The sequence below is a fragment of the Lemur catta genome, chromosome 11, assembly GCF_020740605.2.
Source record: "Lemur catta isolate mLemCat1 chromosome 11, mLemCat1.pri, whole genome shotgun sequence".
Taxonomy (NCBI): Eukaryota; Metazoa; Chordata; class Mammalia; order Primates; family Lemuridae; genus Lemur; species Lemur catta.
This window is the reverse complement of record NC_059138.1, coordinates 4,972,872-4,989,735: the sequence shown is the minus strand read 5'-3', so window position 1 is coordinate 4,989,735 and position 16,864 is coordinate 4,972,872. Positions and strand designations below refer to the sequence as shown.

The following is a 16,864-nucleotide window of genomic DNA, read 5'->3' as shown; positions in this document are numbered from 1 at the left end:
GCGTGAGGGTCCAGTAGCTCCTTATAATGAAGAGTTCCAATGTTAATGGGTCACATTAATTTTAATTTTTCTGTCTTTAAAGAGGGTTTCACTATATGAATTATCTGTTTAAGGATTGAAGTTTAAGCTTTAATAAGAGAACTTTGTGGATTGATATGTTTGTTTTTTAAAATGTTGGTGAGCATTTGCCCAGTGTTCCCTTACATTAAATGATGACATCCAGATCTTTGTGGAAAACCTCTGTAAGACAGAATTATATAAAAATTCAAATCTAAGTCTAAAAAAAACAAACTTCAAAAAATTTTGTATCACCATTTAAAAATCATTTTGGAAATACTAGAGTTGACAAATACTTTGGAAAAAACTTGATGATTAAGAATAGAAAGTGAAACGAATGCTCTTTTTTAAAAAAGGATACAGGCATTACTGGCTGTTTTTGTATGTGTTTAGTCTTACAGAATACTAGAAATAGGTCTAGATTAGAGAATACTAAAATAAACTGATGAAAAAAAAAAGGCCAGTTGCTGGTTATGACCATATCAGCCACATTAAACCCAGTGCTTGGTTTCAGCATTTAAATGAATTAAAACTTTAAGGCCGGGCGCGGTGGCTCACGCCTGTAATCCTAGCACTCTGGAAGGCTGAGGTGGGTGGGTCCTTTGAGCTTAGGAGTTCAAGACCAGCCTGAGCAAGAGCGAGACCCTGTCTCTACTGAAAATAGAAAGAAATTATATGGACAACTAAAAATATATAGAGAAACAATTAGCTGGGCATGGTGGTGCATGCCTCTAGTCCCAGGTACTTGGGAGGTTGAGGCAGGAGGATTGCTTGAGCCCAGGAGTTTGAGGTTGCTGTGAGTGAGGCTGATGCCACAGCACTCTAGGCTGGGCGACAGAGTGAGACTCTGTCTCAAAAAAAAAAAAATTAAATGAAAAAAAAAAAAAACTTTATGTTTTTCTTAATTTTGTCTTTTAGATTGAGTTGTGATCTTGTTTTTGTGTATTTTATTTGATTTTTTTAAAACAATTATTGTGCCTTTAATATATTTTGTTTTATTATATTTTAAAGTGATACTTCTTTGAATTCATGATTTTTCCTAGGCCCTTATGTTAGCTATGGGATATCATGAGAAGGGCAGAGCTTTCCTGAAAAGAAAAGAATATGGAGTAGCCTTGCCATGTCTGTTGGACGCGGACAAATATTTCTGGTAAGCACTTTTGTACTTGGTGAATACCAGTTTTAAGGAAGATGGGCCCAGATTATACACACTTCCATCCCCTGTGTACTTCAGGCTAATTTAGATTTTCACCCAAGACAGTGGTTAATGTAAAAGAGAAGTTAATTTGTGAATTATTTCTTCCCTTTGTATTTCTAATTGGCCTCTCTTCCGAAAGGATTTTATAAACATACATACTTTTTTTGTTTCCGAACAAGTATGTAGAATACCATTTCTCCCTCTTTTTTGTGTGTGACGTGTTGCCAGTCAGAACTGTTCGTTTTGAAGTTCTCTGTCAGCTCTTCACCTGATGGCTTTGGTGTAGGCGTTGGTGGTCATTCCCCAAATCCATTGCTTCATTAGGGGCTGCAAACTGGTGATACCCTGTTACTCCTTTTGTATTTATTGCTAAAATTCTTCTGAAAAAAATATTTTCCTCATCAGCTATTTGGTTATGCTGGGGTACAATTTGTACAGCAAAGACAGAATAAAATATTTGGTTACTTTTTGCTTATTTTCTTGTTTTCAGAATAAATGAATTGCTTCACTGGCATCCTCTAAAGGTGACCAAAGACGTCTTCATTTTCTTTTTTTTTAAGGATCAATATATTAACTCTTGGATTTTAGTACATTTGATGTGTTTCAAACTTCAGTGCTTGGGTTGGCCATCTTTGGCTGGCAGTGGCCCCTGGGTCCTCTGATCTGATCCTGGTAGTCTTTGTCGTCTCTGACCTCTGAAGCCCAGAGATACTCCAGGCTCATCTTGGACATTTCTTGCCTCAGACTAGGAATCAGCAATTTCTCAAGGATTTCTGGTTCCTCTTAATGGGAAATGGTACTTAGAGACAACAGTCCAGGTATATTAAACATTTGAAAAGTAGACTTGATTTTTGAAAATGATCTGAAGTTAACTTCAGTGTTAATTTCTTTTCTATTTGGTGAATTCCCAAGATAATACTGTACACTTGAAGATGAATACAGATGTTTATAATTTGCCAGTGGCATTGGTCAGCACTTTTGGGTTCTAAGTGAACAAATCCCAACTTAAACTAACTGAAACAAGGGATTTACTGTCTCACGTATTTGGGAGGGGAGGAGCCATGCTGGGAATAGCAGGAATGAGGACCGGGTGTCTCCGGGGCCTCTGTCTCTGCCTCTTTCTGGGGGTCAGTTTCCTTCTCTGCTACAAACAGTGTAATTCAGGTAAATTTTTCATTCCCCTTCATAATTGTTTCTGATTTTTTATTATGGAAAATTTTAAATACATACCTAAAAATAGAGGCTAGTATAATGGGCGCACATATACTCATAATCTGGCTTCAGCAGTTATCAAGACATAGTTGATTTTGATTCATCTGTGTGAGCTTTCTCAATCTTCTTACCCTGGACAAATCCTTGAAATAATTGTCAGGTCTCAGGGAACCCCTGAGCAAAATACATTGTCAGTTCGTGGTACATTAATGTGTTCTGTTAAGTAGTATATATAATAATCAAATAATAATTGTCAGTGCCTTTCTAAATAGAGAATGATTTTTTTCTGAGGATCTGTTTGTTCTGGCCACCGTACACACATGCTTTTGTGTGATTCCCCCTTGCAGTAAAGGAGATCAGCTGTAATGCAAGTCAGTAATGTAGGCAGAGGAAACATCAGTTGTTCCGTTTTTTCTCCCACTTGATCTTCTTTTCTGCCTTCTTCAAGTGAGCTAGGAGTTCTGTCACAACTGTCTCTTATACATCTTGGAGTATGATGTGTAGTATAACCAAGAATAATTTCTTTCCCTATTTAAAACTAAAAGTGTAGTAATAGGGAGTGATTTGCCCTCTCACCTGAAGGAACTAAAAGACTGGGCAGAGTATGTGAAACAGTGGCTTCCTGATGGTGCAGGACAGTGACCCTGAGGGGGGGAACAGACGAGGGGAGCTCACTGCCTGGAGAAGTTTCAGGCTGCAGAGCAGGGAGGGCAGACCCAGCCAGAGCCTCGTGCTCCCTGGGCCGAGGAGGTGAGAGGAGAGAGCTGCCGCAGGGCGTGTCGGAGAGCTTCACAGGGTCCCTTTGAGTCTTCTGCCGAGTGATGATCAACACGTATGTGAGGGAACTACCCAGGAAGGGGCAAAGTACCACCTTAAAAAAGCAGAACAGTCCTCAGAGTTCACAGAGGGCCAGGACTAGTTTCACCAGGCAGAGTGGAGAACTTTGTAATCACAGGGCATCAAATAGAGCATTGGGAAGGGTATCGCTTCAGTACCAGGGCAAAATTAGCTCTACAGGCTGCTCTTACGCCACCTAACAAAACTTAAAAGACTAGCCCTGAGCAGTGTCCTTAAGTTACTGTTTTTGAGTAACTTGAGTGCATCCCTAACAAAGCTCAATAATTTAGCAATACAGAAATATCCAGTGTCCAATTAAAAATTAGCGCATGCAAAGAAACGAGAAAATACAACCCGTAATGAAAACGAGCAGAAAAATCAGTCAATAGAAACAGAATCAGGAGTGACACAGAACACAGAATTAGTAGACAAAGACATTAAAGTAGCAACTATATTCCATGTGTTCGAGAAGGTAGAGGAAGGATTGAGTGTGTCAGATAAAGACTTGGGAGATAGAAGATTTAAGAGAAGAAAAATACAGTGTCTGAGATGAAAAGTACAGTGGGTGGGATTAACTGCAGAATAAACAGTGCAGAAGAGATTAGTAAATGTGAAGATAAGTCAGTAGAAACTAACATGAAACAGAAAAAAGACTGGAAAAAAATGAACAGAGTGTCTGCAAGCAGTGGAACTTCAGGCAGCCTGACATATGTGTAATTGGAGTCCTTGAAAAAGGGAGGCAGGTTGGGACAGAAAAAATATTTGAAGAAATAATGGCCAGAATTTTTCCCACTTTGGTGAAAATTATAATCCCCCAGATAAAAGAACTTTAATGAACCTCAAGTGCAAGAAATCTGGAGGAAAAACTACACCAGGGCACACTATAATCCAATTCGTTAAAACCAGTAATAAAACTAAAAATGACTTTCTGGCTTACTTTTCTTGAAATCTTTCCTTTTTTCATAAAAATTTTAAACCATAAGGCAAACGTAATAAATTCTGTTAAACTGACTTCAGTCCAAATGGGATTTAATTTCACTAAAGCTAGGCTCAGTAGATTTTATTAAGATAAATTTCATATATTTATTTTAACTAATGTTGTTTTCAACATGAAAATTTATTGACAGTGTTGAATATTAAAGCTACTAAAATCGTAAACCAAAGCAATATTAATAAAAGTATGCTCTAAAACACAGTTGTATACCAGGCTTTTAACAAAAATTTTTTCCCAAGTGATATGATCAGGTTCACATACAGGCCTAGCATTATTATATACAGGTGTTGATTTCTTTAAAAGGATAACACATACCTGAGTAATAGGAGACCTGTGCTTTGGGTTTTGGGGAGATTTTTTTGTGTGTGTGCACAAATACTCGGTTCTGGGTCAAACTTAAAATAAGCACACATTGATTTTATTTTGAACTGAAATGAGGCTGTTTCTGTTCTTGCTCTTGATGTGTATTAAACGTGAAAAAGCCTGTTTGAGCACACATGTAAGAAATTGAAAAGTGGGGCAAAATGTCCCTTGCTTTCTTGTGGGTGGCAGGATAGTCTTCAGTCACAGAAACCAGAATGTGCTGGGCAGTTCAGGAGTCTCACCTTGAGTGTGAGACCACAGTCCAGAAAGTGCTTCCTCTTCTCTCAAAGTTGTTCTCAGTCTGAGCAGAAGATTTGGAGAAATTGTCCTCACCTAGTCCCACCCCTCTGTGTCTGTGTGCAGGTGTGTAAAATACGGTTTATGTGTCCTCAAACGTTAACAAAAAATGTTAAAAGGAGACAAAAATAAATATTAAAATACTTTTCTAATACACTTTTCTTTTTTTTTTTCTTCCCCCTCTTGGAACTCTTTATCAAAAGACATCTAGTACATTTTTGTTGCCCCTGCCCACTCCCACTCTACTGCCAGTAGGGCCTCCCTCTCCTTGGGAGACCACTGTTTTTAAAGAGTAAAGGACAAAAGTCTTTTTGGTTTTTCTTTTTTTTCCAAACATATATTGATAGGCAAGACAGGAAGGTTGAGAGCATGTGGATTTTATAGGTTTATACAAGAACCGTCTTATTTTTAGTAGAATACCAATAAAAACAAACAGATAAAACCTTTAAAGTTTGTTAATGTATAATTCATGGATCCAACTATTCATTCTTATTAAAGACTTGAAATTTAGGCTTGCATTATGAATTTTTAATGTAATCACAACTTAAAAGTCAAAATAAATGATGTCAATGGCTGTCTTTGTCAGCATTCCTCCTGGACCACACTGACTTCTATTTGTCTTCCTTTCCCCGTGCCTGGGTGTAGCCTGCATGTGGGCCCTTGGAAATCAGCTAGGCATTTAGACCCTGGCATTTTCTGGTAGGTTTTCCTCCCAGCTTGACTGGGATTGAACATGAATGCCTCGTTGGAGCCTTCATCATTTGGGGCATTTGTAGTTAAGTAGTGATTTTTTTTTTTTTTTTTTGGTGTCTTTAAAGCAGTGTTTTCAACCTTTCAATCTGAATCACCTAGAGAGATTTCAGAAATATAACATCCAGGCCTCACCCCAGAAATTTCTGTTATAATTGGTCTAGGTGGGGTCCCAACAGCAGTATTTCTCCAAAAAAAAAACAAAAAAAGAAAAATAAAATTCCTATCGTGTAGGTCATTCTAATTTGCAGTCACAGTTGGAAGTCACTGCTTTAAAGCATGGTCTCCCCATGTTTGCTGAGGGGTTCTGCCACAGTGGTCCCCAGTTCTGCCTCATGCAGGGCCTCTCTCCCAGTACAGCAAGGGTGTGTCTATATGTCCTGGGGAAGGTAGTGGTAAGCTGCTATTCCTGAGCCCGAATTTCTTTTTTTTTTTTTTCCACCTATGGGAAGGATTCAGGTTATAAATACAGCTCCCTTTGTAAACATTGGGATCTCTCTTTTAGAGCAGTCAGCCTTTGCAAATACACCAGAAACCTGGAAGAGCATTTCAGTAATTCACAGAAAGCTTTCTCATGCTGCCTGTCTGCAGTGTCATCTCCCTTCTCTTCCAGTCAGTGCTGCAGAGAGTTGCTGGACACGGTGGATAACTATGCAGTGCTCCAGCTGGACATAGTGTGGTGTTACTTCCGCCTGGAACAGCTGGAATGCCTTGATGATGCTGAGAGAAAATTAAACTTGGCCCAGAAATGCTTTAAAAATTGTTATGGCGAAAATCATCAGAGACTGGTCCACATAAAAGTATGTTACCGTAATTTGTTTTATGTGTTGTTGAGTCCATTTCTAGAATTTGTGTTTATTCCTGTTAAAGTATTTAGACTACTGCCAAACGGTGATTTTATTTTGGTAACATTATGTAATATGTTCTTTTAAAGCTATACTTTTGTAAAGTGTTACATGTTTTATGAATCTGGCTATTTCTTTGGTGGATAAGCGTTTAGTCCAGAGGAACACAGTTGTCTAGTCATAGAACCCCACCAATGATTACCCTGACCAGGAGAGAGCTGGTGATGTATGTTCAGTAGAGTCTAATTTGCAAGGTGTAAATGCAGAAAATAGACCTTTCAGCAGTAACGGTTCTCCTGAATGAGTCACAGCGCTTGTGATTTGAGTAAGGGTTTTCTGTGCCTGGGAGGGCCACTGCCCTGCATGTCTGGAAGGCAGGTGTTCTGCCACGTTTTTCTCCTGTGTGGTCCAGGGAATGCCGTTGTGCTTGGGGGCTTCACTTTTGCTCTCAGTGGTAGTGAAACTACAGACATTTTAGTACTATCATTTTGCCTCTATGGAGACAAAGGGAAATACAGATATGAACATTATAGACCTATAATTGGAAATAAGACAGTTTTATCCCTTTCTCCCCCCCCAAAATTTTAGGGAAATTGTGGGAAAGAGAAGGTATTGTTTTTAAGACTCTACTTGCTTCAAGGTATTCGAAACTATCACAGTGGAAATGGTGAAGAAGCTTGTGAGTATCTCAACAAGGTAAGAAAAGTAAAGTTGTAACCATTTTCACCTGCTTTTGTAAATCCCTAGAAGTTAAGTATTTTATCAACTCAGTGGTTTGTGACTTGTGAGAAACGTGCATCTCTCTCCTGTTCCCGCTCCCTCACATGTACCATAAACATATTTGTATTTGTTAGGGTGCAGGCAAGGTGCTGTAATAAGGAAACTTCAAAAAGACAGTGGCTTTAATTGAATAGAAGTTTCCGTCTCTCATCGAGCTGTCCAGAGGGGAGCAGGCCAGGGCACGCAGCCTGGACCTGTAGGTCCCAGATTGCTCCTGTCAGTGCCTCTTCCAGCCAGCAGAGGGGGCAAAAGAGGGCCCAGAAGTTGCACCCAACTCTTCAGCTACATGTAGTTTGCCTAGACCTAACCATCTGGCTACACCTAGCTGAAAGGGAGTGTGAGAAATGCCATGTGCACTGCTCAAATTCAGGGGCGTTTTTTTCCCTCTCTCTTTTGAAATAGAATCTTGCTCCTTTGCCCAGCCTGGGAAGCAGTGACATGATCATAGCTCACTGCAGCCTTAAACTCTTGGGTTCAAGGGATCCTCCTGCCTCAGCCTCACAAGTAGCTAGGACTATAGGTGCATGCCACCACACCTGGCTAATATTTTAATTTTTTGTAGAGATGGGGTCTCACAGTGTGCCCAAGGTGGTTTTGAACTTTTGGCCTCAAGCAGCCCTCCCTCCCTGGCCTCCCAAAGTGCTGGGATTACAGGTGTGAGCCACCACACCCAGCCCCAAATTCAGGGGCTTTTATTACAGAAACAAAGGGGATGATGGATACCACTCACTTCCATAGCACCCAGCCCATTCACTCATGTTATGGATTAGTTATGTGAGCAGGTGTTTCCATTTGTACTTGGTAATAATAGGTCACATTTAGAGAGTGTGCATCTAAAATCTGATGCACCTAAATGTTGAGTACAATATAATTTCTTTTAGGCTTTAGCCTTGTGTTAAGCTTTAATGTTGCTATAGTTACATGATTCTTATATTTCTTCCTGTCTATAGGCACGTCAGCTCTTTAAAGAGCTATATATTGACCCATCAAAAGTTCACAATTTGCTGCAGTTGGGATTTACTGCCCAGGAAGCCCGGCTTGGCCTAAGGGCATGTGATGGGAACGTGGATCACGCAGCTACGCACATCACCAACCGCAGAGAGGTACCCTCCTCACGCGGCCTTGGCAACGCTTGGTTGAGGCCTGTGCCTCAGGTTTCAAGGTGGTGAAACTTAAGGCAGTAGCAAGCTTGCTCCTGAAATGCCTCAGCTATCTTGGGTACGAAAGAGCAAAAAAGATAATCCCATAGGAGGTATTAGTGACAAGGAACCCTCTGTCACTCCACATTGGGGAGGAAGGAGAAACTTGTCTTTTTTAATTACATCATTTTTCGGGCAATACAGTTTCCTTAGTTTTGTTTCCTGCTGTGGTGGTAGGTTATTCAAACAATCTCCTCTCTCTCCTTCCCTCCACCTCTCTCTCTCTCTTTCTCTCTAGTGTATTTCTAGAAATCATTTTAAAAGGAGGCTGTTTTTCCTTGGGACCATTATTGTGGTTTGGATTACATTCTTGCCTAGAAACATGAGTCAGATCATAGAAATGAGTAACATTATATTATGAAAGCACAGGTAAAAATCTAGTCATTTATAACAATTAAGTACATTAAAGAAAACTTCAGAATTTTGGAGTTGGAAGGAACTTTATCATCATATCCAATATGGTAGTTTTACAGTAAAAGAACTGAGGTCCAGAGAAAGTTGATGATGGGACATTCGCAGTAGAACCACTTTTTTTTTCCTCAAAAGAAGTTGGTATTATCATAGATTATCTCACAGGTCCTTTCCAGCTGTAAACTCCAGCCATAGAAATGTCTAGAATCTTCACATGTATATAGCTCTTGTTTCCATTTGTGCTAAACACCAGGGTAATTCTGAAGAGAAAGAGCAGCCTGAGGGGTATGTGGAAGGGGGCAGGAAAGCTCAGTGGTCATCCTCCTGCCTGGTGCAGGGTCAGGGTGGATTCACAGGGTGATTACCTGGCACCAGAGGACTCCGGTTTCTCCTTTCACAGCACCAGCTGTGTTAGGTGCCTTCTCTCTCTCAACTGCCCTCGACTGCTCTCTTAATCATGGTCCATTGGGTCTTGCTAGAGAAGTCAGTGAGTTGGGAAAGACAAAGACTTTGCAAAGTGAAGTTCTGTGTGTTTGCATTTACGCATCTAATTCAGCACTAACAGAAAGGCACACATTGCTGATAGTGCATTTATTACTTTACTATTACTTGATTACCAGCAAGAATTTATTAGCATTTGGAAAGCCAGTGTTTTAAAATGAGATCATTTGAAAAATAATTCTCATCATGGTATGACACATTATAGTTCATCCAACAGTCTCACAGTCATGTCATTCAGTTCCGCCTGTGACCACCTTGAGGCCCTGAGAACAGATAATTCTCACTTTACAAATGAGGAGAACTGTGGCTCAGAGGTTGACTTTTAAAGTATAGTGGAGTCATATCGTATGTACATTTTTGTATCGTATGTACAATTAAGTTATAAGCCCTTGGGAAAAATGCAGATAAAAAACAATGGTGTATACGGGCAGTTGATCCCGCTCCCCCTCCGCCCAGTGGATGTGTGTATTCGGATGCTTTTGGTTGAAGCAACAACAACAAAAAGCAATTCAGAGTGGCTTAAACAACAACAAAAGGGCGGGAGGATTTATTAGCCTACTTAATTGTAAAAAGTCCAGAAGTGGGTGGGTCTCAGGGTTGGCTGATTCAGTGGCTCACCAATGTCACTGAGGACCTAGTGTCTGTCTGTCTCCCCTGTGTCATCCCATCACACCAAGAGCCATAGTCTATCCCAGAATCATCAGCGAAAGTCCTGAGCTGCTTGCTGATGAGCCACCCTTGAACCAATCACTGAGGCCGGGGAATGCGAAGACCTGATTGGCTCAGGCCTTGAGCAAGGGATATGGGGTTACCCTCCTTAGCTTAGACCACTCGGGGCCTACCGGGGAAGCCAGATCATCCCACACCTTAGGCATGGGGAGAATGGGCATTGGGAAGACAAACACAATGTCCCACAGAGTGTGTGCTCCCGTGGGGGCTTAAGAGAGAGGAGAACCTGCTGCCTTCTCAGTTCCCCAGGCTCTAGGTTTGAGCCTCTTGCTGAGCTGAGTGCAGTATCAAGTACATAACTCTTAAAAGTTTTTACTTTCTGTACAACATGGCCCTGAGCACAGGCCAGTTTCTCATCTGGCAAGAGAAACTAGACTTAGAAGCAGATCATGGGGAGTGCTGCAGTGTGACAAGGCCCTGGGAGGCAGCCTAGCAGCTTCCTGCAAGGTTTCCAGTTTGTCTCGACCACACAGCACCTCTCACCTGAACTCTGACTCTCCTGTATCCTTGATGTATTTCAGTGCAAGGCTCATTGTCATTTATTTGGTCTATCTTATCTAACTCTTTTTAGTATAAAGAAAAATATCAGAAAATAATTTTCTCCTGTATAGCTACATGATTAGAAGAAAACTGACTTAATCATTGGTAATTAAAGAAAGCGTATTCTTTGAGGCTCCAACTTGGTGTCAGATCTGTGTTTGATAATGCCTGCGTCTGCTGGCTGGCAGTATCCTTCTCTGTGCTTGAGTGTTATGCATGCTTCTTAGTTTTTTGAAATCTAAATGAAAGAAGCTGTAATTGAAAGCAGAGGATGGGGCCAGTACAGGCATTTCATAGGAGGTGTGTGTGTGAACAGAAATGGAAATGTGAGTGCCGTGGAATAACTTCGCTGGCCTCATGGTTGAGATAGTGCAGCAGGATAAGGTCAGTCTGGAGGTGTTGGTAGGGCCCAGGGTTGGAGCCCTGGCTGTCAGGATAAGGACCTGGCCTGGCACCTAGCTGGGAGGTGGGTAGGAAGCCACTGCAGGCTTTTGAGTAGGTGGATGAGATGGTAGAGCCCAGTGCGCTGTGCAGAGGGGTTGGAGTGGGGGCGACTGGCCATGAAGAGGCATTGGAACGTAACGTGTGGAGACAGGCCAGGCGCAGATGATGGAGAGGCAGAGGGTGCTGGGGTTACTCCAGGGCGCTCACTGTTGGGCACTCGGCTGTTAGAACCAGGAAGTCAGTCTGAGGGCACCTTCATCCCTGGAGATGTTTTCAGCAGCCACGCCTTTCTGCCTGGCCCTCCTGTGGGCCCTGTGGGAATTTTTGGTTCCATGGTGGTACTTCCTTTGTGTTCCTAAGAGATGAGGCCACTTTCTAGTCACAGGAAGGAAGAAGGCAGAGGGGACAGGTGTTACCTGGGCTGAGCAGGAGGCAGGAGTAGGTCTCTAGAAAGAGAAGTGGCTGCTTTCTCCTGTGCCCACTGCCAATGACAGTGGCTAGTCTCCCTGGGACGTGGCAGACGTGGTCACTTAACTTTCTTGAAAGGTTTGTCTCCTTGTTGGTGAAATGATGAGGTGGATTAAATGTGGTTGGTTTTCACATTTGATTTTGTTTGCTTTTTTTTTTTTTTGAGACAGAATCTCTCTCTGTCACCCGGGCTGGAGTGCATTGGCATCGTCATAGCTCACTGCAACCTCAAACTCCTGGGCTCAAACGATTCTCCTGCCTCAGCCTCCTGAGTAGCTGGGACCACAGGCGTGTGCCACCGTGCCCAGCTAATTTTTAGTAGAGATGGGGTCTCGGTCTTGCTCCAGCTGGTCTCGAACCCCTGAGCTCAAGCAATCCTCCCACCTCAGTCTCCCAGAGTGCTAGGATTACAGGCATGAGCCACCTTGTCCAACCTGTTTTTTGTTGTTGTTTTTTTTTTTTTAAGCAGGAAAATCCTTTTTTAAATGACATTTTTATGGGGGTTCATACCGGTTTGTAAAACAACTTTAGAACTCTCCTGATTGGGCTGGGTGGGAAAGAGGAAGAGACGAGGACCCTCTGCAGCTGTCTCAGGCTCCGCTGAGAGACAGATCTGAGGACCATGGGCTTAGATGGCCTCTGTCCACGTGCATCCTGTAGGTTCCTCATGGACTGATGAGCCCGCGAAGCCCCAGAGTGTGGCGGGTGGGTCCGCAGCATCGGTATCGCCCGGAGCCCCCACCCCGCTTCCAACTCCACATTTGAACATGAATCCTCAGGCCAGTCAAGGCTGAGCAGTCTCCCTGCCCGGTACAGAAGGAGATCTGTCCTCTCTCTGGCCACCGTCGTGGGGAGAGCGTGGGTTTGGCGTGGCCCCTTCTGATGCCAGAGTGGGGCTCGTGAGGGGCCTCCTTCCGGCCCGGGCTGGAGTCTCCGCTTCCACCGTTCCACTGCCTGCCCTGGGCGCAGTGCCCGTGGCTCTCGGCCCTGGGTCCCGCCGTTTGGCTGGCGAGGACAGGTCGAGAGTGGACCCCTCTTTGGTTTGGTTTTCTGCTTTGCTGGGCAAGCCTGAGAATCCTACAGAGCACAGATTGAGAGGCTTTCTGCAAAATCTCAATCCCCAACTCAGTGGGACTTTCTTTGCCCTTTTCCTAAAGGAATTGGCCCAAATAAGGAAAGAGGAAAAAGAGAAGAAAAGACGCCGCCTGGAGAACATCAACTCTCTGAAAGGAATGGGCTACTCGACGCACGCAGCCAAGCAGGCGCTCCATCAGGCCAGCGGGAACCTGGATGTGGCCCTGAAGGTAACAGTTCCCTCGGGGCCTCCTGCCTTGTCCCTGAGCAGTGGGTGGCATCCTGCCCAGCCCGAGTCTAGGCCGGTCCCACTGCCTCCACATCTCTATAGTGTCCTTCCGGGTTCATGGAGCCCACTCCTGGGGGCCTTCCTCCTAATCCTCACGTGGATCTGAGGGTCAGCTCTCCCCGTGTGCTCCAGCCAGCCAGAGGCAGGACGACAGGCCCCATGCTCGGGGCCCGGCCCAGGCCCAGGCCTCTAGGCTCAGGGACGTGGCACCTGTCCATACTGGTGGCAAAGGCCACGGGCCAGGACTTTGTTAGGGTTTCCATGTGCAACAGAAAGAGTTCAACATAAACTGGCCTAATTTCTATGCTTAAAGTTTTAGTATAATTTTTTGGAATTTTTTTTTTTTTTTTTTTTTTTTTTTGAGACAGAGTCTTGGTTTGTTGCCCCAGGTAGAATGCCGTGGCGTCAGACTAGCTCACAGCAACCTCAAACTCCTGGGCTGAAGTGATCCTCCTGCTTCAGCCTCCCGAGTAGCTGGGACTATAGGTGTGTGCCACCACGCCTGGCTAATGTTTCTATTTTTTGTGAGACAGGGTCTTGTTCATGCTCAGGCTGGCCTCGAGCGATCCTCCTACCTCAGCCTCCCAAAGTGCTAGGATTACAGGCATGTAATCCTACCATGCCTAGCCCAGAATTAAATTTAATTCAAATATCCAGTTTTATGTATTTAGCCCATGGGAAAGGGCTTTTCAGAGAAATCCTTAGGGGTGACAAAGCAGGTTGGGATCTACCATACGAACAGGGAAGAGGGGCTGCGGGTTGCTAGGACTGAGGCTGTGCACCTGCTGGAGCGGGGCTGGCCTGGCCAGGTAGGCAGGGCTAGGCGCGTGGGTGGCATCTTGTGCACTTGCTGAGGAGGTCGCTGGGCACCGCAGGCTGAGGGAGCCTGTCCTACCTTTGCCTTTTATCCCTGTCCTGTTCCTCAGAAGGTTCTACATCCTTTATTTATAGTTTAAAAATGTTTAGATATCGAGTTTGATTTTTTGTGTTGAAGAAAATATAAAAGGGGCAGGAAATTCTGACTGAAGGGACTGCGGGGACTCAAGCATAGCCCTGACCCTATAAACTGTATGTAAAGCCCTTTGGCCAGCGAGAAGTAGCTAGTGTCAGAGGGAAGGTCCCCAGCAGGGCTTCTTCAGGTTAACAGTAAGTACTGTGTGATGAAGATGTCACGGGTCAAAAGAATTTTACCAACTGCTGGACACTCAGTCCCGAGGGTGCCTTGGGGAGAGGCTGGGTAACCCTGAGCTGCCTAGGGGCTCGGCTCATGGTTCCTTGGCCCTCTTCCACCTGGCCCTGCCGCGCCCCTTCGTGCTTGCTGGGGAAGTGGTCTTTTTCCCTGGCTGGTTTTACTGCTCCTTCAACACCTCACCTCTGACCTTCACCAGCAGCCTACAGGCAGAGGGACCACCAGCCTGGGTGGGGGCCGCCTTCTCTGCTTCGTGGCACCCTTGTGTGGTCCCACCACAGTGTCCTGCACTTGTTTGTCCTGCAAGGAGCAGCAGCCGGGCTGGCCTACCCAGCACGTGGGAGGGGTGCGGGCTCCGAACGCATGCGGAGTTGTGAGTGGTGAGTAAAGGGTGTTCCTGTGTTTAGATTCTGCTCAGCAATCCTCACATGTGGTGGTTAAATGATTCCGATCCTGAAACCAACAGCCATCAAGAAAGTCCTTCCCAGGAAAACGTTGACCAAGTGAGTGGCGGTGCCTCTGTGCCCTCTCTGCTCATGCAGCCTTGGGTGGGGTTGTTTGCGGTGCCCTGGTGAGGCTGTGCTGGCCTGGGCTCCTGGGCACCAGGTGTCACCTGCCTGGCCAGCACAGAGAGCAGGACAAAGGAGAACGCGTTGAGCAGTTCTCCTTCCGGCGTGCCGCCTTTTTCTGTGCGCGCCTGTCTACGTCAGCCCCGTTTCTTTGCCTGTGACCTAAAAAGATGTTGCTGTGTCCTGTGAAACCCATCCAACTTTTTGTGTCCCAAGTGATGACTCTGTCCCCCTCCCCAGCCACACGCATTCGTGTGCCTGGTACGTTGTGGTGACCTAACTAGCGCTGCTTGTGGTCAGGCTGCTGAGAGGCTTTGCTCCCAGCCCGAGGCGGTTCCTGTCCCGAGATGGCTGCGTGCTGACCCATTCGACTCGAGTCCTCCAGCCTTTTTCTAGGTGGCTCCACATTCCCGTTGGTGCCGATGCGTGACTTGTGTGCACGCTGTGAGTCTGCCCGTGGGTGACGGGAGCATTGGAGGTAGAACCGGAGGTCAGCGTCACAGCAGCCCGTGTCCTCCCCCAGCTGGTGTACATGGGCTTTGATGCAGCAGTGGCCAGAGCGGCACTGAGAGTGTTCCGCGGCAACGTCCAGCTGGCAGCCCAGACCCTGGCTCACAACGGAGGCAGCCTTCCTCCCGACCTGCAGCTCTCGGCCGAAGACTCCTCCCCGACGCCATCCACGTCCCCTTCGGATTCTGCAGGTAGGTCAGAGGTCTCTGCCTGCCCGGCTGTGGGCAGAGTGTCCGGCAGCACTGGAAGCCAGCAGACGGAACCTGTGCCAAGGCTGGCATGGCGACTGAGAAGGGCGTCTGGGCCGGCTGCCTGGGCAGTGTGGCCAGCAGGAGGCACAGTGGGCTGCTGACTGGCCGTGCAGTCGTCCCAAGGATTATTGCCCTCACATACTCACTGCTACGTTATTTTATCGTAGGAACCTCTAGTGCCTCAACAGATGAGGACATGGAGACAGAGGCCGTCAATGAGATCCTGGAGGACATTCCAGAACACGAGGAAGATTATCTGGACTCAACTCTGGAAGATGAAGAAATTATTATTGCAGAGTACCTATCGTATGTAGAAAATATAAAGTCAGCAACAAAGAAAAACTAAATCGACAGAAATAAGTACTAAGTTTCTGCTTATAAATGCTATCATTATGAAAAGTCCAATGCAGGTTTTCTTCTTCTTTTTATCTGATTTTGCTCCAAGAGCGCGTCCTTCTGCCTCCGGCCCTGCATCCCTAACCTGGCCTGGTTTTTATCCCAGCAGTGCACAGACGGCTTGCTGCTGGCCAGGGGCCGGTCTCTGGGGGAGGAGGAGGGGGAGGGAGGGTGTCCAGACCCTCCCTCCTCCTCCTCCTCATTTTGCCCTGCTTTCCTGCCCTCCGGCAATGCCGTCTCTGGCTTCCTGTGCCACCCCCACCCCTAAAATCATCCTTTAAATCTTCATTCCAAGTGCTGTGGGCATAAAAATGGGGCTCAGGCCACAGTGGCAGGTGGCCGCAGCCTGTACCATCAGCGTTTTATGCTCCTCGTTCAGTCCAATGTACACTTGAAATTCAGAGTTGAAAGTCAGACTTTATATGTATTCAGAATTACTCATTACAAAAAATATTTTATTAAATGGGAAAGTTTTAAATGCTAACCAAAGCAACCTATTTTTAATTAACATTTTTAGACTCTGCTGTCATATTGAACTCAGTGCTAGCTAAGAGACCTCTCAGATTTTTAGATATATTTTCCTCAGGTTTTTTGTCGTATCTATATGACAAGCCTACTTCTGAAGACATGTAGCCTTTTACTGACTCAGATAACCACTCTCATTGTGCCACGCCTTCTTCTGTAGACGTGTATTAATGGAAAACCTTCCACCCAGGACTGGCGGCAGCAGCCAGGTGCTGAGTGGATCAAGTGCCAGATGTGTTCTGAGACTTTCTCCCTTCTAGAAGTTGCCAGAAGCTCCTCTGACTGACAGCAGTGTGGCCATGTGTTGCTTTCAGGGGGCTGGCTGAAATGTTCCAATTTTTTTCATAAAGTATGGACAGTCTGGTTTGGCTCAGCAGGAATATTGTCATTCTTTTAAAATGGATGATACTGATGGAAATAAAAGGTGGAAAGTATA

General features: G+C 45.1%; 1 protein-coding gene across 1 annotated transcript in view; it reads left to right on the top strand.

Moving 5' to 3' along the window:
• Window positions 1-16,864, top strand: part of NUB1 (negative regulator of ubiquitin like proteins 1) — a 28,406-nt gene extending 11,542 nt beyond the window's left edge. Inside the window, exons 8-15 of the mRNA XM_045564984.1 lie at window positions 1,101-1,207; window positions 6,322-6,508; window positions 7,142-7,249; window positions 8,284-8,436; window positions 12,783-12,929; window positions 14,585-14,680; window positions 15,270-15,447; window positions 15,675-16,864. Of these exons, the coding sequence (XP_045420940.1) occupies window positions 1,101-1,207; window positions 6,322-6,508; window positions 7,142-7,249; window positions 8,284-8,436; window positions 12,783-12,929; window positions 14,585-14,680; window positions 15,270-15,447; window positions 15,675-15,853 (1,155 nt within the window). The 3' untranslated portion in view covers window positions 15,854-16,864. The remainder of the gene's footprint in view (window positions 1-1,100; window positions 1,208-6,321; window positions 6,509-7,141; window positions 7,250-8,283; window positions 8,437-12,782; window positions 12,930-14,584; window positions 14,681-15,269; window positions 15,448-15,674) is intronic.